The 17,587-nt window shown below is 37.7% G+C and overlaps 2 protein-coding genes across 4 annotated transcripts in view; one reads left to right on the top strand and one right to left on the bottom strand.

Moving 5' to 3' along the window:
* The window catches only part of atosb (atos homolog b), a 29,812-nt gene extending 24,645 nt beyond the window's left edge, over nucleotides 1-5,167 (top strand). For all 3 annotated transcript variants that reach the window (XM_085367468.1, XM_085367467.1, XM_085367466.1), the window contains 5 exons: nucleotides 150-249; nucleotides 1,924-2,082; nucleotides 2,832-2,900; nucleotides 3,205-3,410; nucleotides 3,673-5,167. In XM_085367468.1, coding sequence (XP_085223594.1) covers nucleotides 150-249; nucleotides 1,924-2,082; nucleotides 2,832-2,900; nucleotides 3,205-3,410; nucleotides 3,673-3,826 — 688 coding nt within the window. In that variant the 3' untranslated portion in view covers nucleotides 3,827-5,167. The remainder of the gene's footprint in view (nucleotides 1-149; nucleotides 250-1,923; nucleotides 2,083-2,831; nucleotides 2,901-3,204; nucleotides 3,411-3,672) is intronic.
* Nucleotides 5,168-6,936: 1,769 nt separating this feature from the next.
* Nucleotides 6,937-16,023, bottom strand: naaladl1 (N-acetylated alpha-linked acidic dipeptidase like 1). The gene is made up of 19 exons (XM_085368636.1): nucleotides 15,614-16,023; nucleotides 15,290-15,462; nucleotides 14,750-14,871; nucleotides 13,165-13,284; nucleotides 12,551-12,743; nucleotides 12,321-12,414; nucleotides 12,122-12,226; nucleotides 11,768-11,853; nucleotides 11,562-11,681; nucleotides 11,399-11,484; nucleotides 11,204-11,267; nucleotides 10,880-10,947; nucleotides 10,420-10,508; nucleotides 9,761-9,854; nucleotides 9,359-9,440; nucleotides 8,915-9,088; nucleotides 8,610-8,697; nucleotides 8,414-8,506; nucleotides 6,937-7,779 (listed from the first exon to the last, which is right to left on the bottom strand). Exons 1-19 carry the CDS (start codon nucleotides 16,021-16,023, stop codon nucleotides 7,581-7,583), a joined length of 2,460 nt encoding a protein of 819 aa, XP_085224762.1. The 3' UTR covers nucleotides 6,937-7,580.
* Nucleotides 16,024-17,587: the final 1,564 nt, after the last annotated feature.

A 17,587-nucleotide genomic window follows, 5' to 3' on the forward strand; every position in this document is an offset into this window, starting at 1 on the left:
GTTTTTTAAATTAAAGGGTTTGTGCCTGTACTCGAATATTCAGGCACACTCAGAGGCATGTGACATATTGGTTAAGACTAAATTAGTGTAATCTTAACCACTAACCACCGGTCTCTTTTGTGTGTGTGTGTGTTTATGGTCATATTCAGTCGGCAGCTGCGCAGCAGCAGTCACACAGACACCGGCCGTTCCACACGTTCCAGTGGGCCTACATCGTCCATCAGCAGATCCCTGCTCGGCAACTTTGAGGTGCGAATTCTATTTTATTACTTGCAGCAAAAGCAAAACATTAACAAGGACCAGTTATGATTGTTATAATAGGTCCCCATTATCTTATCTTCATGCATCCTGTCAGCTCATTCTCTATCTGACAGCAACAGTTTTAGCTCTTCTCACTTAGAAAGTGTCCTCCATTTAAACCATTTATTCTTACTGCTTGCCTTTCACAAACAGAAGACTTGAGCTTCTTATGGGAGGAGGCTGCTGTGCCTAAGATGACCATATTAAAGATATTTGCACTTATTGACATACTACACAGCCAAGAGTAGAAAACCTTTTTCTGAAAATGAGCATAAAGAACACTCAGAACATTTGTCTTAAAGGAATTCCTTGAGCGTACACTTTAGCCATGTTTATTATCCACCAGTGTAGTAGTATGTATGACAAAAACCAAGCTGAAACATATTAGGTCTCCTTTAACTAGTAATGTAATGTAATGTGTCCCACATGGAGATGGGGATAATCTTGGTTCTTCTTTGGCAGCATACACTTGGAGAAACCTTTAAGGTACATTTTTGCATTGTAATGTAATTCAGTACAAATTGTAACCTGTAATTCCAACTCAAAGCCATTTGGAAAAACAAAACAAGAATTTTAGTGATTTTTTTTTTCCTTCTCCCCATTCATCTACACAACTTGGGGGAAAGTGTTTGTACCACAGGGGTTTTTTTTGGTTTTGTTTTTTAAAAAACATGTGTAGTTTTAAGGAGCATTTTGGAGGACAAGTCCACATGCTGTAGCCTCTGCAGGGCATGGCCATTTTAAAAGTGTGGCTCTCTGCCAAAACAGTTTTTCCTGAATCCCCCTTAGACTGGAGCCAAGTTTCTCAGCCTTGACAGGCTAAAGCTTTCAAAAATGCAAAATCCACATAATATAAACCCGACAACCTGCAGTCACAGCCCGAAGGTCATGTTTGACAACTTTGGTGGAAGGAAAATGTGATCTTTAAAAAAAATACATATAATAATTTGTTCTTTAATTAAATCCAACATGAGCTGGAATTAATAATAAACCAGAAGAAAGTAGTTTTACCACGACTGCAATGACAGATTTATTTTAATTATGCTCTGACAGTGGATTTTTTCGTACTGATGCACCTAATACGGTGATCATTTGCATTTTGTAATCTGTATAGGGTTCTGTTTAGACAGTTGTGATTTATTATTGACACTTTTTTTTTTTAACTGTTTGATTGTCTGCATGTAAGAGGACTTGGCCAATTAGGCAGTTGAAACAAGGATAGAAGCTGGTTTACGATGACAGGTGTTCTCATGAGAGCACTGTCAAGATGTTACTTTTGTTTTTCACTACAGCCTCTACATTTAATTGTCAATGATGAGAAATGGATTCTCAATCTTAAGAGTTTCATTTGTTAATTAAACAGACAAATAAATAAATAAATATTGCTATTTCACAGTTTTATGCTCACAGTGTTGCTGGTAATCAGATGCATATTTTAACACTGTCCAACTGAGCTTTGGTTTCAATTAAAATAAACAAAAGAAATGTGGATCTTTATGGATTTCACAGTCATGGGTTTATCTGATTCACCACCCAGTTTGACTCGTGAGTCAAATTGACATTTACAGTTTTAATAGACTCTCTAAGTCTACAACCCATTTCACCTTCTGTTGTGCTTCCCAGGAGTCCATACTGAAGGGGCGATTCTCCCCCTCAGGCCGAATTGAAGGCTTCACAGCAGAGATCGGTGCCAGCGGCTCCTACTGCCCACAGCACGTCACCCTGCCTGTGCAGGTTACATACTATGACATCTCGGAGCACAGCGCACCCTCACCCTTCCTGGTCAGTGTGTTTGTGTGTGTGTTGTGCTATGTTTTTATGTTGTTGTGTATATCCTTAGTCAGGAAAGAAAAAAAGATAAACGAAATGTTTGCTGTGGTTTGTTGGTTGGGGAAAAAAATAAACCCAATTTAGAGATCAGAACTACCAAAACAATGCACGTGTCTGATTGATGTTGATTTGCCTCTTCACAAGCAGATGTGGAAAATGTCTTTCTGTGCATATGCTACGATGCTGTTCTTCAGTTCATCGGGAAATAATGTACATTTATTGCATATGCCAAGAAAGCATTTTAGCAGTGTTATGAGGAAGCCCTGATGTGCTTTAATCCTGCTGGAAAAATGGAAAAGCAGCTGTTTCACTTTTAGATTAATTCCTCATTTCTACTTTGATCTGCGGTGTATAGTGAAGGTCAGGCCTCCTTTGATTCACTTCTTTGAACTCTTAATTTGACTTTCCATGCAGCTGCCTTTACAACTGCACTCTGCTGCAGTAGTTTTAGAGTTCATCAACTTCATTTCTGAATTTCCTTTTTTTTGGTTTTACATGTGTTATCAATACAGATATGCAGATTTCATCTGTGTTTTGGAACAGAAATGGAAAACTACTGCTGTCATACTGCTGCGCTGCCACCTACATTTTATTTCATGGCGCATAGTCTTCGTGTAGGTTTTAAGTATTAAAATGTTACAGATTATTTCATCATTGCAGTGACTGAGGATATGTATTCTGTGTCTCTTTTTTTCTCACAGGGGGTAATATCCCTCGAACCCCTTGGAAAGAAAGGATACAGCATACCCAAAGCAGGGACCATCCAAGTGGTAATTTTATGTCATTCTTAATAAAAAAAAAAAAAATATATATATATATATATATATATATATATATATATATATATATATATATATATATATATATATATATATATATATATATATATATATATATATATATATATATATATATATATATATATATATATATATATATATATATATATATATATATGAGAGACATTTTGGTCATGTTTATACTTTTAAGGGTCACATATCTGTAATTATTATAGCTAAGCCATTGAATTTAAATCATGCTGAGCTATCTCATCTATTCCTGTTGTGTCCTCAGACCTTATTTAATCCCAACAAAACTGTGGTGAAGATGTTCCTGGTGACCTACAACTTTAATGACATGCCTGTTAATCATATGACGTTCCTGCGACACCGCATCTTCTTGGTGCCAGTAGAGGAGGGAGCTGAGGGAAAAGGCGAGGCGTCTCCAGGAAGTGGAATGCTAGATAGGAAGAAGATTCTCTGCTACCTTATACATCTCAGGTACAACTAAGGTTTTATGTGTTTTGCTTTGTTTTTTTTACTTTTTATGCCAGAAAAGGCTAAAATGCTCCATTATCACGTGACTTTAAAAGCTTAGTTGAAACGTCTATATACTAAAACATTAATAAAACTTTGTGTTATATAAATTTTTCATTGAATATTTAAAAGTTTTGCAACCTTTTTTGTGCTTTTAGTCATATTCTTGGCTCAAGTGGAATGTATTTGTTTTGCCAACCTCTGTTTTTGGTCTGATTTTTCTTAGATTCCAGAGCTCCAAATCTGGAAAGATATACTTGCACAACGATATCCGGCTGCTATTCTCCCGCAAATCCATCGAAGTGGACACGGGGATCCCATATGAGCTGAAATCTTTCACCGAGGTGCCAAGAAACCCCAAATACTCCCCCCGTGTGTGATCCCACCTTGACCTTTTGACGTTCCGTAATGCCAACGCAGTCCCTCGTGTGCTTCCTAAAGAGGAGAGGGGAAAGTGACTTCTAGAATATTGGATATAAAATTTTGAAAAGACTCATGAGAAATACCAGAAGCACAGAAGACACATGTGCACATATGTCACAGTGTTGGTATTTGGAAAAGACCTGCTTTTTATGCATTTATTCTCCACTGAGAGCCCACATGCAGATCGAAAATGTCACAGGAACAAGCATGGGTTTCTTTGCACCTTCAGTTGCTGAAAAGATGAAATCTTGGTGTCAGGGTAGTCTAGCATGGATGGTATTAAAAGCAGGACTTTTCCAGGACCTTAATCTGTTTAAAAGAAAAAAGTAAAAAAAAAAATGCACAAACACTGACGCAGACACACAAACACACACCAAAACAGACTGACAAGACTCATGCCCGGGACATGATACAAGCATAACAGCAGAAACACTTCTGGTGGTGACTCTGAGTTCAGTGTTAACATGCATGCCTTGTGACTTAAACACCTGAATTTTCCTCTAGTGCCGTATCACACTGTCCTTCACTCTGCCTGCAGCTCCAACTGCCTCATTGGACCAATAATTGTAACAGCAATTTTAAAAAAGGAAGAAAAAAAAGCCGTAAACAACAGTCCCATCCCCTGATCGTGAGTGTTATTTACCTTCTGAGGAGCAGAGAGGAGATGAACAGAGACACAAACACTAGTGAAAGCAAGGGCTGAAATTGAATCGGCCACTTTGATTGGATGTCTCATGTACAACACGACATGACAACAACACGGCGACATGATCTGACCAAACTCAGGACATTTGTTGAAGAAAGGAATTCTCTTTTTTTTGTTTTGTTTTTGTCTATCTGTCACGGTACAGACCACTGTGTATACATGCGAGTTTAAAAAAAACAAACAAAAAAAACCAATGAAAAAACTAAAACTTGGGAATCCACTTCATTGTATGTAGCCAGACTGAGGGACACTGTGCTGTTTTCTTTTCTTTTTTTTTTTTTTTAATTTCCTCCTGTTTAGATACTGTTCTCTGCAGTCAGATGTTGGAGCAGAAATTGGGGGGGGGAAGACAAGCTGTAGTTTTGTTTTTTTGTTTTTTTTAATTTATGTTTTCGCAAATGTCTTAATAAGCAATATGCTGCACAAAGTAGAGTGTGTTTTTCAGCCAGACAAGCTTTCTCTCTGGAGGCAGAACAAAGAAAGCAGAGAAATGAGGGTGAGGGAGGGGAGGAATAATGAGGGAGGACGGGTTGTGGGGTATTTAATATGAGAACGGGATAGTCTATGTATATTTAAAATAATAAACTCTGCGACTGGCAAGTAAAGCCCCAGCGTCGTCTCCTTGTTTGAATGGCATTGCGAAGACACTTCGTTTTTATAACATTATGGCTGATGTTCACACTCATACTGACTTTGCCATGTGAAATGGTTAAAGGTCGGGATGTAACTATAGTCTATATCAAAAGTATCTGTGAAGGTTCTCAGTCATCCAGGTCATCGTAGTCTGAGCTTGGAAAGAAAAGCGTCTGGACTTCTTTAGGTTGCTTGAAGACGTTTCACCTCTCATCCGAGAAGCTTCTTCAGTTCTAGGGTTCAAAGGGACTAAATAAGTCCAGACGCTTTTCTTTCCAAGCTCCTTAGACTATATCAAAAGTAGTTTTCCTCATCAGTCACAATGCAAATGGGATGTTTAAATAAGGGGTTGCACTCATAGATAATACTGTCGGATTTATCACTGCATGTCAGGTGTTCAATATTTACTCTCAACTGGCATTGCAGAAAGTATTCAACTTTCCGGCAGATCCCTCTCTAGGGTTTATGAAGAGCGGTCTGAAAAAGAGCATTTCTCTGAGCAAAAAAAATGTCCGGGAATGCCCGTATACTATATAGTATACGGGGAAACAGCTGAGTAGAGGTTGCAAAACAAAGCCTGAGCATAGTTATTTCATCCATCTGAATCCAACGCTTGCAAAGTGTTTACTATCCTGCATGAGAGAATTCTTCAAGCTGTAATGTGCTGAGTGGCTAAAAACAGACTGCCTTTGCTGTTCTGGGCAACTCTGCAAATATGAATGTCAAACTCTGTGAATGCTATTCACACAGCACTACTGAAGGAAAAAAAAAAATCCATGGCTTGTAAGTATTCCCCTGGTAAAAATACTGAAGAACCTCTATATATATCACACCAACAATACAAGCAATCATTCCTGAAATACACTGGTTATAGTGTGGGAAGATTTTGGAGAGGAGAAAAAAGTATGCAGTGATCCTACACCTTATTCAGGAAAACACTGAGTGTCTGCACCTAAAGAGTTTATTTGTGCTACTGCTACTGCCTATTACCTCTCCCAAGGTATGGGCTGCCAAAGGTAGATCTCCAGAGATTTTAATCCTTCCTTACGGTGTCAATAAATACATTAAAATTAATGTGGGGCATTCAAAGGCAGCTTGCCTCTTTTCCACATCGGTTTGAATGCATCTTTAAACATCACAAAGCAGACAAATTAGATTTACCTCCGTGTAACTTACAACAAAGCATATTGGATGGATTAAATGAGGGTGAATAACACTGTTTAAATTTTAACCAGATTTTATAATTTGGCTAAACTCTTTTTGATTTTCTTTCTTGTTTAATACATTTGCAGTTTCAGTTTTGCATTGTGAATGAATTCCTGGAAGAATCCCTGAAGGAGAACGTGTGAAAGTACCTCTTCAGCCTGTTTCACTGGGTTTGCAACACTTGTGTCAAAGTATTTTTGACCCCTGCTGGTAGGGGTCAGTACTGCAGCTCCACCATAGGCACTGGCAGGAGGCCTATGAAGTGCTCAGGTTTTCATTGACTTGTAGCTTGTCAGTACGATTCAAACTAAACCACGTATAGATAACTTCAGAATTTCTTTTCCAGCTGTACCTTGCATACAAATGATGTAACCTCTTTAAAACTCAGATCATCATCTTTTATTTTATGCCGATTGCCATAAAATCCTTTATAATTCTTATGTTGCTGATAAGATAAGATAAGATAAGATAACCTTTATTAGTCCCACACGTGGGATAGGGACTCATCACACAAACCTTTGCACCAGTATTTCCGAGTAAAATTTTATTGCTCCATGTGCCATTACACCATCCAATAGCATCAATGGAAGTTTTTTAACCATTCCTTTATGGGCCTTAAATCCAGTTTACAATACAGCATTCTGTATGTTTGTTTTTCCTAATTGTGAGACAGTTGAGAAGTTCAGGGGTACAACTTTGTGGGGCGCTTAACAAATAATAAAGTCTTGGCACATTCTCATTACATATGTTCAGCTGTTACTGTTGTGAAAATATTACTGACAAATGTGTGGGAGGAAAGTGGCACCATATGCTCAAGACTCAAAGCTTTCTTTTGAAAAATAAAGACAATATTTATATCATACATTTATAGGATACAAAACCTAGTTTTCTACCAAAGAAACCAAAACCATCTTTGCATTTGTAACCAAAAGAGAAAAATTAAAACTGTGGTCTAATCTCCTTTGATAAGATGTTCCTGCCTCATGGTGACTAGTGCCCCAAACACATTTGCCTTTCAAGTTTTCTTTCCTCCATTTTTATTCATTCATTTCTGAAAGACTGCATAAAGTAATCAAAAACAAAACCAACCTCTATTAACAACAGCTGGTATACTTAATCTTGCTTAAAGCCATTGGCATTTTGATTAAATTCCTGAGTTAGTGCAGTTACTTCCTCCAAGTTTGAGTCTGCATGTCATCAGTCAGTGTGCTGGCGGCACCCAGTATGGCTTGGCTTAATACTGACAGGTGGTAGTGAACTTTGTCCCAGTCGCTGGCCTGCCCTGATGACTCAGCATTAGCATAGGCATCAGCTAGACCTGGGAAGGTTTGTTTGCCAGCACTGCTTGAGGCCCAGATAACATGCCTGTGTAACACACAACAAAATAAAGATTAGCTCAACAGTGTTATCAAATGTGTTTCTGAGTTACAATGAAACAAACAATTCACTACACTTGGTATCTCTTGTCAAAAGACTACTAAATGTAACAATCAACAGAGCGTAACAGCAGCCGGCCAAGATTTAACCTACTGGCACTGCCATATTCAAATCACTAGTACTGTTAAAACACATTGTCTTAATTCCATGTGTTTACCTTCTGCATATTGTTCACTAGCTTCTCCCAATGGCTCCTTGCCCCAGAAATGCCGTACTACTGCATTCCATGTTTGTGTATCACTGTTACTTCTTTCACTATAGGTATTAACAACTATGCCAGCTCCAGTGGCTCCATAGACTTTTGCTGTTTGTGAGGGTTAAAAAGTTACTTAAGGCCTGAGGCCTTGTCCTGGTCCTATTTAAGATAGTAGGCATAACCATTGTAATCATGTCTTGATTAACATGTTATATTAACAGTGGGACTTCACTAACCCCCACAATCCTTCTTCTCTCATTGTGTACTGTGTCCTGCATGACACAGAAGACTCCACTAGGCACTATAATTTTATTATTTTCCAAAGCCACAGAAATCTCTGCGCAATCCACTGGGCCACATTCTTACCTAAATCCATATTTATCTGGGAAAGCCAGAGGGTCCAAGAAAGCTCGATCCAGAAGCATGAGTTGGTCATTGATCCATCTAACCTTAAGCGGCCTGAGGAAAAAGACATGGTAAAGCAAAGGGGGCTGGTATTCATTTCTGTTTGAATGGATGTGGATATGACTGTGCACATACTGTATGTAATGTGTGCACCTACGTTTCATTTGCCAGGTCTGGACTTTGAATCACCTTCTCCAAATTAGAAACTGCAGCACGAAAGCTGGTCACTGCATGTTTAAGGGGTTCTGAAACGAGATACAGATGATTGCTGTCACCCAGTGATGATTGTATTCTTTTATTCTCTCTAATTACACTTGATTATTGGGGTAGAACATAGATATACAAGACAAAACACAGATGCACAAGACACTTTCAGAGGGTATCATTAAAGTATAAGATGTGTTACCTAGCTCCAAAAAGATCCCCTCCCCCCACATCTCTCAAAAGATCTCCTGTACTTACCCATTGAAATGTTCATAGTTTTAAGTTTCTGCTCATATAGGTTCAAAGCAGTGCTGAGGTATTCCTCCAGACTTTCAGCATAGTCAGCGCAGTTTAATGGCAGGATCAAGCTATCAGCCAGTCGGATCAGGACATTTCCTGCAGTCCTGGCTACAGCTTGATGACCGACAAAGCCTACAAGAGAAGGTATGAGCTAATGTTATAAAGGAATAATTTGATTCTTTTCAGCTAATTATTTATTTTCAGTGATCAAATCTGAAAACAGAAAAACCACAACTCAGAAAATATTTTCTTGAGAAATGCAACGCTTTTTCTTTTTCTTCCATTGCTGGCAAAATATTTTCCTGTCATAGCACTATGACAGGAAAGGGGTTAGACAACGATTCATTTATTCTACTTACTGTGCAAGAAGTAGACTACTAGGGGGAAAAAAAAAATTCTCACCAGGATCAATGTACTTTGAAGCATAGTCAAAAGTGTCATATGCTGTGTGATATGCAGGATAAATCCGAGCATTTGTTTTAGTCTGTGTGAAGACAAATATATATACAATAATAGTTACAATATTATCTTAATGAGCTCAGTTAACACCTGCCTTCTCCTAATATATGTGAATGCCAAAATAAAACACTTTTTGCAGCTTATTTTGGTTTAAAATGTACAATGAACAACTGGCTTCAATGACCAGAGCATTTAACTGTATCTATCATTCTTATTTTTAATACACAATCAGTACACGCTAGTTAAAGCACATTTACTGCGACTGCACAAAAAGGCTCTAAAAGCAAAACTGTGCAGTATTATTCTGTCTATGTGTCAAATCGTGCAATCGTACATCTTTAGTACCTTGTCATATGTGTATGACATGTCCATGGAGGTGATTCCTAGATAATGGCTGAAGGGAGCATAATCACTCCCTGCTCCTGTCAGATATCCCATCCTGTTGAAAGAAGATAGAAAACATCACATTGGGAGCACATTCTGAGATATTTCAGCAGAGAGACATGGGATAGAATTAAATATGAATATATATAATGAAAACACTGCAAAATTCTGTTAAAATACATATCACAAAGAAAGTAGGACTTGGCCAACCAAACCAACTGTCTGTTAGATCATTTAAATGATTATGATGACATAGAACCAATAAAACTAAACAAAAAATCAAATTCTGTATCTCATACATTATTGTAAATACACAAAATATGCAAATTGCATATCTTAATTGCTTCTGATTAGGTTTTAAGCTCAGATTGTGTTTTACAAGTCTTTTACATTCTAACAATGAACCAGCTAACACTACTGTGGCCACTGGTAATTTAAAAAACTAATATGTTTATACCTGAAACATGCGGAATAAAATCTATGATGTCAATATAATATCTAGTTGTTGTTGTTTTTTTTTAAACTTTCAAATAGAGAAAAGTGATTTTGAATAGAATCCTAGACAACTGTTCTTCCAAGATTCAATGCAAGATTAACAAGATATGGCTGCAGTTTATTACCTGGGAATTAATCCATGGGTGGGGCTGGTTTTGTTTGTGTACTGTAACCAGTTGTCATACACAGATTTTTCGTGGCCAGGTGCTTTAACCTAGAAAACAAAGGTCAGTAATTCATATGATAAATAATCCATCTTGATTGACAGACTATTGCAATGTAAAGTCGGAAAGATACTCTAGAATAGTCTAGGACGGGTAGAGATTTTTGTAAAAATGGATAAGTGCCTGTAAATAGGACCAATACCTACAAGTACGAAGACCTATCAGATGCTTATTGGGTTCAAGTTTCACTAAAATCTAACCAAAATGAGGAAACTGTAACGATTCTTGTGAATAACGGTATTGGCGCCTCACTATCACATAAGCTCATTGATTCTTAATTGATCCAGATTAGCTAAAAACCACACTTCTGAGCAGTAAAAGTCTTGGTTTTGTCTAGATAGTAGTTAGTCAAAGGGCTCACCTGTTTTGAAGCTTTAAAGATGACATTCTGCATTGATGGCATGCCTGAAGCTCCGAGAGTAGCATTAGCTGAATAATGCAAGACAACAATTGTTTTGCAAGAGCATCACTATTAAACCTATAAATTCATCTTAGGTGTGTTAACACAGCGTTTCATTTCATGCAGACTATGTGCAAAAGAATCAGATTTAGATTTATATTTTTAACATTTCTTAAGAAACTCCAGGAGCATTTTTTTTTCCTGTTAGCTGTTTGTGTCGTACTGGCTGATTGGAATACATTTAAATTTACTTCTGATGTACAGGTGCAGTGTGGAGCTTCTTACCAAATACTGCAATGTCCACGTTTATGTAAGCAACACTTCGTTCACTGAGTGCTGCAAAGTATTGCTGGAGCAGAAACAAGAACGAGGTCAAGTGTAGAAGAATGTGCACTTTATATCTTTATATCTTTAACACAGATGGCCATTTTACACATTGCTTGGAGTTGTGGGTAGTCTTGTGGATAAATTGCAAATCACCTCTGTGTATTCTGCAGACCCAATAAGGCCAAACTCCTCAGCTCCCCAGCTTCCAAAAATAATGGACCTGCGAGGCCTCCAGGTGCCTACAATAGAGAGCCACAGAGGTCAGCCTTTATCGAGAACTCTATACAAACAGTCATTCATTCCAGCTCCTCCTCACCCTGTTTGACCATCTTGCCCAGCACCCTGGTAATTTCCAGCATGACTGATGTGCCGCTGCTTGGATCTATCGCACCATGAACCCAACTGTCCCTGTGGTTGCCGTATATCACATACCTGTCTGTGGATATAAACACAGCACTTACACAAAATAATCACAACATCAAAACAGCTGATCTTAAATTGCCGATCCAACCTTGGTCTCACCTGGCTCCACACTTCCTCTGATAAAACCCATTACATTAGAGGAGGGTTTCACCTCTTCATAGTTGTAGATGTCCAGTTTTACATCACTGACATGAAAGGCAACACAGAAAAGGGACAAAGAGGCTTTAACTGCTGCTCCAAAAACATGTATTTGTATAAATGGAATTGGTTATTCAAGTGTAAATCATCTGACATGAAATTGTATAGTGAATAAAAATGATCAAGTTGGCTGGCAATTAAATGTTTACTACACTGATTCTAAATTATCTAATTGAATTATTCAAAAATAGTTAAGTTGAAAAGGTCTGTAAGGTTTTTTACTTTTTAAAACTTTTTACTTATACTGTTGGTTACCTGTTGGTGAAACTGGATGTAGGTTTGAACCCTGGACCACCAAAATTGTAGGTACAGTTGAATCCTCCTTGCCATGCATCTGGAGCTGGTTCTCCTCCCAACTCACTGAAATGACCAATGGAAAAAATATATTATTAAAGTAATCATCACCTTTGTTAGGCTGTATCAGTTACACATGCAGATCTATCTTGTCACAAACCAGATCAATCGATAGGCGTCCTCAAATCCGATTGGTTGAGTTGGAATAGGAGGAATGCCTGTAATGTCTGTGGCATTGATTCTGTATGTTTCCTCTGTAAAATAAATGATTACATTTAAGAATTGAAATAATAAAAAAGGAATTAAACATGATTTAAATTTCCATAGTGTATGTGTTTGAAGCTATATAGCGTGTATCTTTTTGGCGTGTGGAGAAGTGCAATGGTTAACCTTTGGCAGCCAAGTGAGGTGTCAGCAAGTCTCCAAAGTCAATGTTGTAGGAACCTCTTTCCACGCCACTGGGTGGCATGTACCAGGAGTGAGGATACGTCTCATTGGCGTCTGACATGAGACCATCGTTCATGTCCAAAGGATCTGTATAGACAAGCACTCCAACGACGCCATATGGTGCTGCATTGATGGCCTGGATGAGACACATAATGCATTTTGTAAACAGTAATTTGTTGGGTTACACTTTTATTCTTTTATAATTTACATTTCAGTTGTCATCAAACCTGTCCACTCTAGAGGAATTTGAGCTGCAAAAGTGCTATATTAATAAAGTTAGAATTTACTAGAAGTGTGTGGCGGTAATCTTCTTTTTTTTTTTTAGCTCACGTGATGTCAGCGTATCTTAATATAAAAGTTTGTGACTACAGAATAGTGTTTATGTAGATTAGATAAAACAATTATGCCACTTGTTAAAGTAAGAGTTTGAACTAACATGTAACTAGTGGCAATAAGAATTAACCCTGTTGCTTAGTTGATGGTTTTTGCTTATAACCAAACAAAATTGGGCTTAAAATGTACAAATCGGTGATTTAATGATGCATTCTGAAACTCACTTTAGCCGATCTTCCTGTGCCACCATATTTGGTGATAGCAATAGTTCCTCTGAGGTCCACTGTCTTGTTCAGTTCGCTGTAGTCACTTGGCTTCCCCTGATTGGCATAAACCAATTTCCCCTAAAACCATGAGAAATAGAAACGCTCTGTGAGCAACAGAAACTCAAAAAAGTGAACTGATATGAAGAAAAGGTGATTTAAATCTTTCTGTAACCAAATTTTAAAACATTTAATGTTTATGTAATGGTCTGTTAATGCTCCTCTTTTATTTGCCACTTACATTTTGTATCTTTGCTAGTTTGCTTCCTGTCTTTGTCTTTTTTACCCCTTAGTCATTCTCTGCCTTTCCCTCATTGGCTCATAGTCCAGAACACTGTTATCATCAATATCAATCTGGTATCAATCTGGTTGTTAGTAATCAGTTTGTGTACTTCACAGAATCACTGTATGTCCCTGTTTGAACCTTTATGTAGCTCTTGGCATTCAAGTGTTTTACTATTATCTTAACTTTGCTTCAGTTTCCCCTGACTTTACTTTTGCTTTGCATTTTGCTGCCACCTTCAGTTGGAGTTCGTTTGCCTGCATGTATTTTGTATTGTCTCTGGGGAAAGGTTTTTATTATTATTATTATTGTGTGTTCTGCATTCATAAAGTGAGTCGGGCTAGAACAGTCTATTTTCCTAATCAGGGTATCATTTTTTTTACTGCCATGAGAAAGCTTGACAGTGATACAAATCTTTACAGACTGGCTCTTGACGTTTTGCTAACGCAGTCTACATCATAACTCGTGAAATTATCAGTACTTGGCAAGTCTATGAAAGACATTTTAGCCTTGAAGTTGATGTTGAGAAGTTTATGGCACCAATAAACAAGCGCTATTGCCTAATTTACTGAAAAGTGTGACACTAAAATAATCTGTGATTGTAGCATATTCATTCATTTATTTATTTTTCCATTCAATGTTAAATTTTCCCATAATATTTGTCAGAAGTAAATCCCATCTCTTTTACACCTGGAAATATTTGTGTCACATACTCATTCCCTGTTTGTTTTTAAGGTTTTCACATAAACACTCTATGTGAACTAAACCCAACACTGTTAGCTTTTGTTGCACGGCAACTTAATCCTTGTTCAGAGCAGAGGTTTTTAAACATCTTTCTTGAATATTCAGTCATGTAGCTGCAACAGTTAAAAGTATACTGACTGTATTTCAGTAAGCATACAATGTGCAGCCTCAAAGGTTACAACAAGTAAGCTAATTATGACTATCACGTGATTTTATTATTTTATCATTCTTTCAGTAATTTAATGGTCAGAAATGGTGTAGGAGTTCCATAGACACAGAATATTTCAGTGTTTGTGCACAAACACACAATAAAACACCGGAGGTTTCTTTGAGGACTGTTTTGCCAGATTGTCCCATTTCAGAAACAGGATGAAAGCTGTTGGTCAACTATGTTTGGTTAATGAGAATAAAGCAGATATTTTAAATGTAATATAATTGATGTGTCTTCAGTTTTATTTTGAGTGATTTGCATTTATAAGTTAAATTTAGTGCTTGATGCGTAAGGCTGTAGCTTTTTACCTTTACATGTCCTGCAGGGGAGTATGCTGCGTACGGCTGAACCACCTCAGGATTGCTTTGGTCCGGAGTGTAAGGCTTTTCTTTTTCTCTTATTGTGTGCAGCACCGTATTGGTTGGGCTCACTGAAATTAACAAGTCATGGTGAAAGGTCTGTTTGTGAGACATCAGGGCGCTTGCAGATTGAAGAGCTTCTCAGTGTTAGAAAGAGTGTTAAATACAGAGAGTGGATAGTTTTCGCTTAATACCAGTTTTCTTGGTATGTTGGATTGAGTATGGAATGGAACTTTCTTAAAAGACAAAATACGTATGTATGGAAAAAAAAAAATACAATATAACCAAAACGTAACAATGTAAAAGTACTTAAAGGATTTTGTCTTCCATGGAATAATCCTATGAATGCTGATGGAGCAGCTTTCACTGTAGTTAATCATACCGCACAAGCTAACTAAACCATTCCTTCTTATACTGTAATGTTTACTTTGACCAAGATAATGTAACCATTCCCTCTGTCATCATGCTTTTCACAAGCATTTCACTCACCTACAGTGACTGTATTAGGGTTATTTTTGTCAGGGAAGGACAGGTAGACCCAGTACTCCTCTCTCCAGGCCTTGTCTAGTCCAGTTTCAGGGTCTTGCCATCTCTTAAGCATTATCTGTACAGTCTCCTCATCTCCAGCTGTGGTAGCCATATGGGGCACTTTTGTCAGGCTCCTGTGAAGGAAGATGAAAGATAAAACTTCAATGGCAATTTAGCCTTTGAAATACTTGAATGAATGGTAATGGTATTAAATTATACTCTTTGGATTTTAAATGAGGTGCTGGTGAGATTTTATAACATTGTTTAAAAAATAAGGAAACTGACCTGAGATTTTCCTGAATCTGAATGTTGTCCACCTCCGACATGAACTTCTCAATGAGGCTCTCATCCACATCCTTGGCCACATCTTTCAGCCACGATGGTGCAGAGGTGCCGCTCTTGGCAATACCAAAGTGACCAATTAGGATGCCTACGGTCAGTACGGCAGCACCACACACAACCCCAATTATCACCTGTTTTATCATACTCTTCCCTGAGATGAGATCCTCCTGTGAAAAAGTCTCTTTGGACCTGAACCCTGACAGTGAGTCTTCCCCAAAGATCTTTTTTTTGACCTGTAAGCTTTTTATGAATCCCGTCTTATGTAAGACAGCATTGTTAATTCCTGAATGTAATGACAGTGCAGCCCCTGCAGTCTCCTCCCATAAGACATGGTCATTGTAAAGTTTACTCATTAATGTTTGCAGATGCGATGGACTTTATCCCTTCATGTGTAAATGTGTGAGGGGACTGAAAATCATTTATTTTCAATGTTTGCACACCTAAATCCTTTTCTGGCTCAAGAGTTGGGCGTTCGCCTTGTAATCGGAAGGTTGCCGGTTCGAGCCCCGGCTTGGACAGTCTTGGTCGTTGTGTCCTTGGGCAAGACACTTCACCCGTTGCCTACTGGTGGTGGTCAGAGGGCCCGGTGGCGCCAGTGTCCGGCAGCCTCGCCTCTGTCAGTGCGCCCCAGGGTGGCTGTGGCTACAATGTAGCTTGCCATCACCAGTGTGTGAATGTGTGTGTGAATGGGTGGATGACTGGATATGTAAAGCGCTTTGGGGTCCTTAGGGACTAGTAAAAGCGCTATATAAATACAGGCCATTTACCATTTACCATTTATAAACATGTCATTCTCAACCCAATTCTCAATTTCTTAACTTAATTTCAAGTCAATTTATGTATGTATATTTATATTTAAAGAATTCTTAAAGTAAAAAATATATAAGAGTTAGAATGTTGTTAAAATGTAATTTAAAAACTATATTAACAATATAAAGATTACAAGACAAACAAAAAATATCACCAATAAAGGAAAATCCACTGAAATCATTAAATCCACGTAGGGTTTAATGCCGAAGTTGTACCAAAATGGGAATGTCCAAATATTCCTAATACACAAGAGATGAGAGACTGTTGCCTGTGTCTATAAATAATGAATGGATGGATCTTGTGAGACTACGGTGAGTTATTTGGTATCAGTACTAAATAAACACAATCTTTGTTGGGACTAATGACTTTCATGCATGACTTCCTGTTACTTAACTGCATCATGATAGCACGCCAAAAAAGGAACCTGAAAGATTCGAATTTTATGTGGAGAACAAAAAAAAGTACACAGTAACGTGGACCGATTAAGAAAATTGGTCACATGGAACTAGAATAAACTTGAACCTTTTGCATGCTTTGTTTCATTTTAAAATGTACTGTTTGAATTCAGAGGTAAGGAAAGAAATAAATGTGTGTCAAAGATATGCAGAAATCCTTCAGCCCTTAATGTTGTCGTACAACACATTAACTAAACATGCTTTGCATGCAGGCTGTTTTCGACACTACTTTGTAAAAGTCTTGAACAATTCCTCATTTCTTTATATTTTGCAGGGAAGATGTGAATAAGTGCAGTGATCTATTGAAACAGGTAAACATAACTGGAAAAACAGTTTATAAGGCAAAAACAGAGTTTATGCTGACAAGCTTGAAAGTCTTTTTGTACAACCACCTTTATTTTTCAATATCCCAAATATCACTGGCTGAAATGCCAAATGAAATGCCAAAATGTGCAACTTTGTAACAAGAAGCTAGTAACAAAGTGCCTAAAGATGCAGTGGGTTCTTTATTAAGCTGTCTGTTATGTGCATAAGTCAGAGTTTAGTGGCATATGTGGAGGTAGATTTCTTTTCTCATGTATTAATCACATATTTAATCATATCACATTAGTTATAGTAATATCACTTTCTCACTTTACTATAGTAAGAGCAC

The sequence above is a fragment of the Diplotaxodon limnothrissa genome, linkage group LG12 (genome assembly GCF_057381915.1).
Source record: "Diplotaxodon limnothrissa isolate DT_005_m linkage group LG12, D_limnothrissa_male_GT1.1, whole genome shotgun sequence".
Taxonomy (NCBI): domain Eukaryota; kingdom Metazoa; phylum Chordata; class Actinopteri; order Cichliformes; family Cichlidae; genus Diplotaxodon; species Diplotaxodon limnothrissa.

What these genes read in the sequence shown, in the direction of transcription:
- naaladl1 (XM_085368636.1), bottom strand. Translation starts at nt 16,023, where the DNA reads ATGAGTAAACTTTACAATGACCATGTCTTATGGGAGGAGACTGCAGGG. An exon ending in CCCTAATACAGTCACTGTAG is followed by an intron (nt 14,872 to 15,289) that starts GTGAGTGAAATG and finishes TGTTAATTTCAG; the next exon opens with TGAGCCCAACCAATACGGTG. An exon ending in GGGCAAGATGGTCAAACAGG is followed by an intron (nt 11,485 to 11,561) that starts GTGAGGAGGAGC and finishes TCTCTATTGTAG; the next exon opens with GCACCTGGAGGCCTCGCAGG.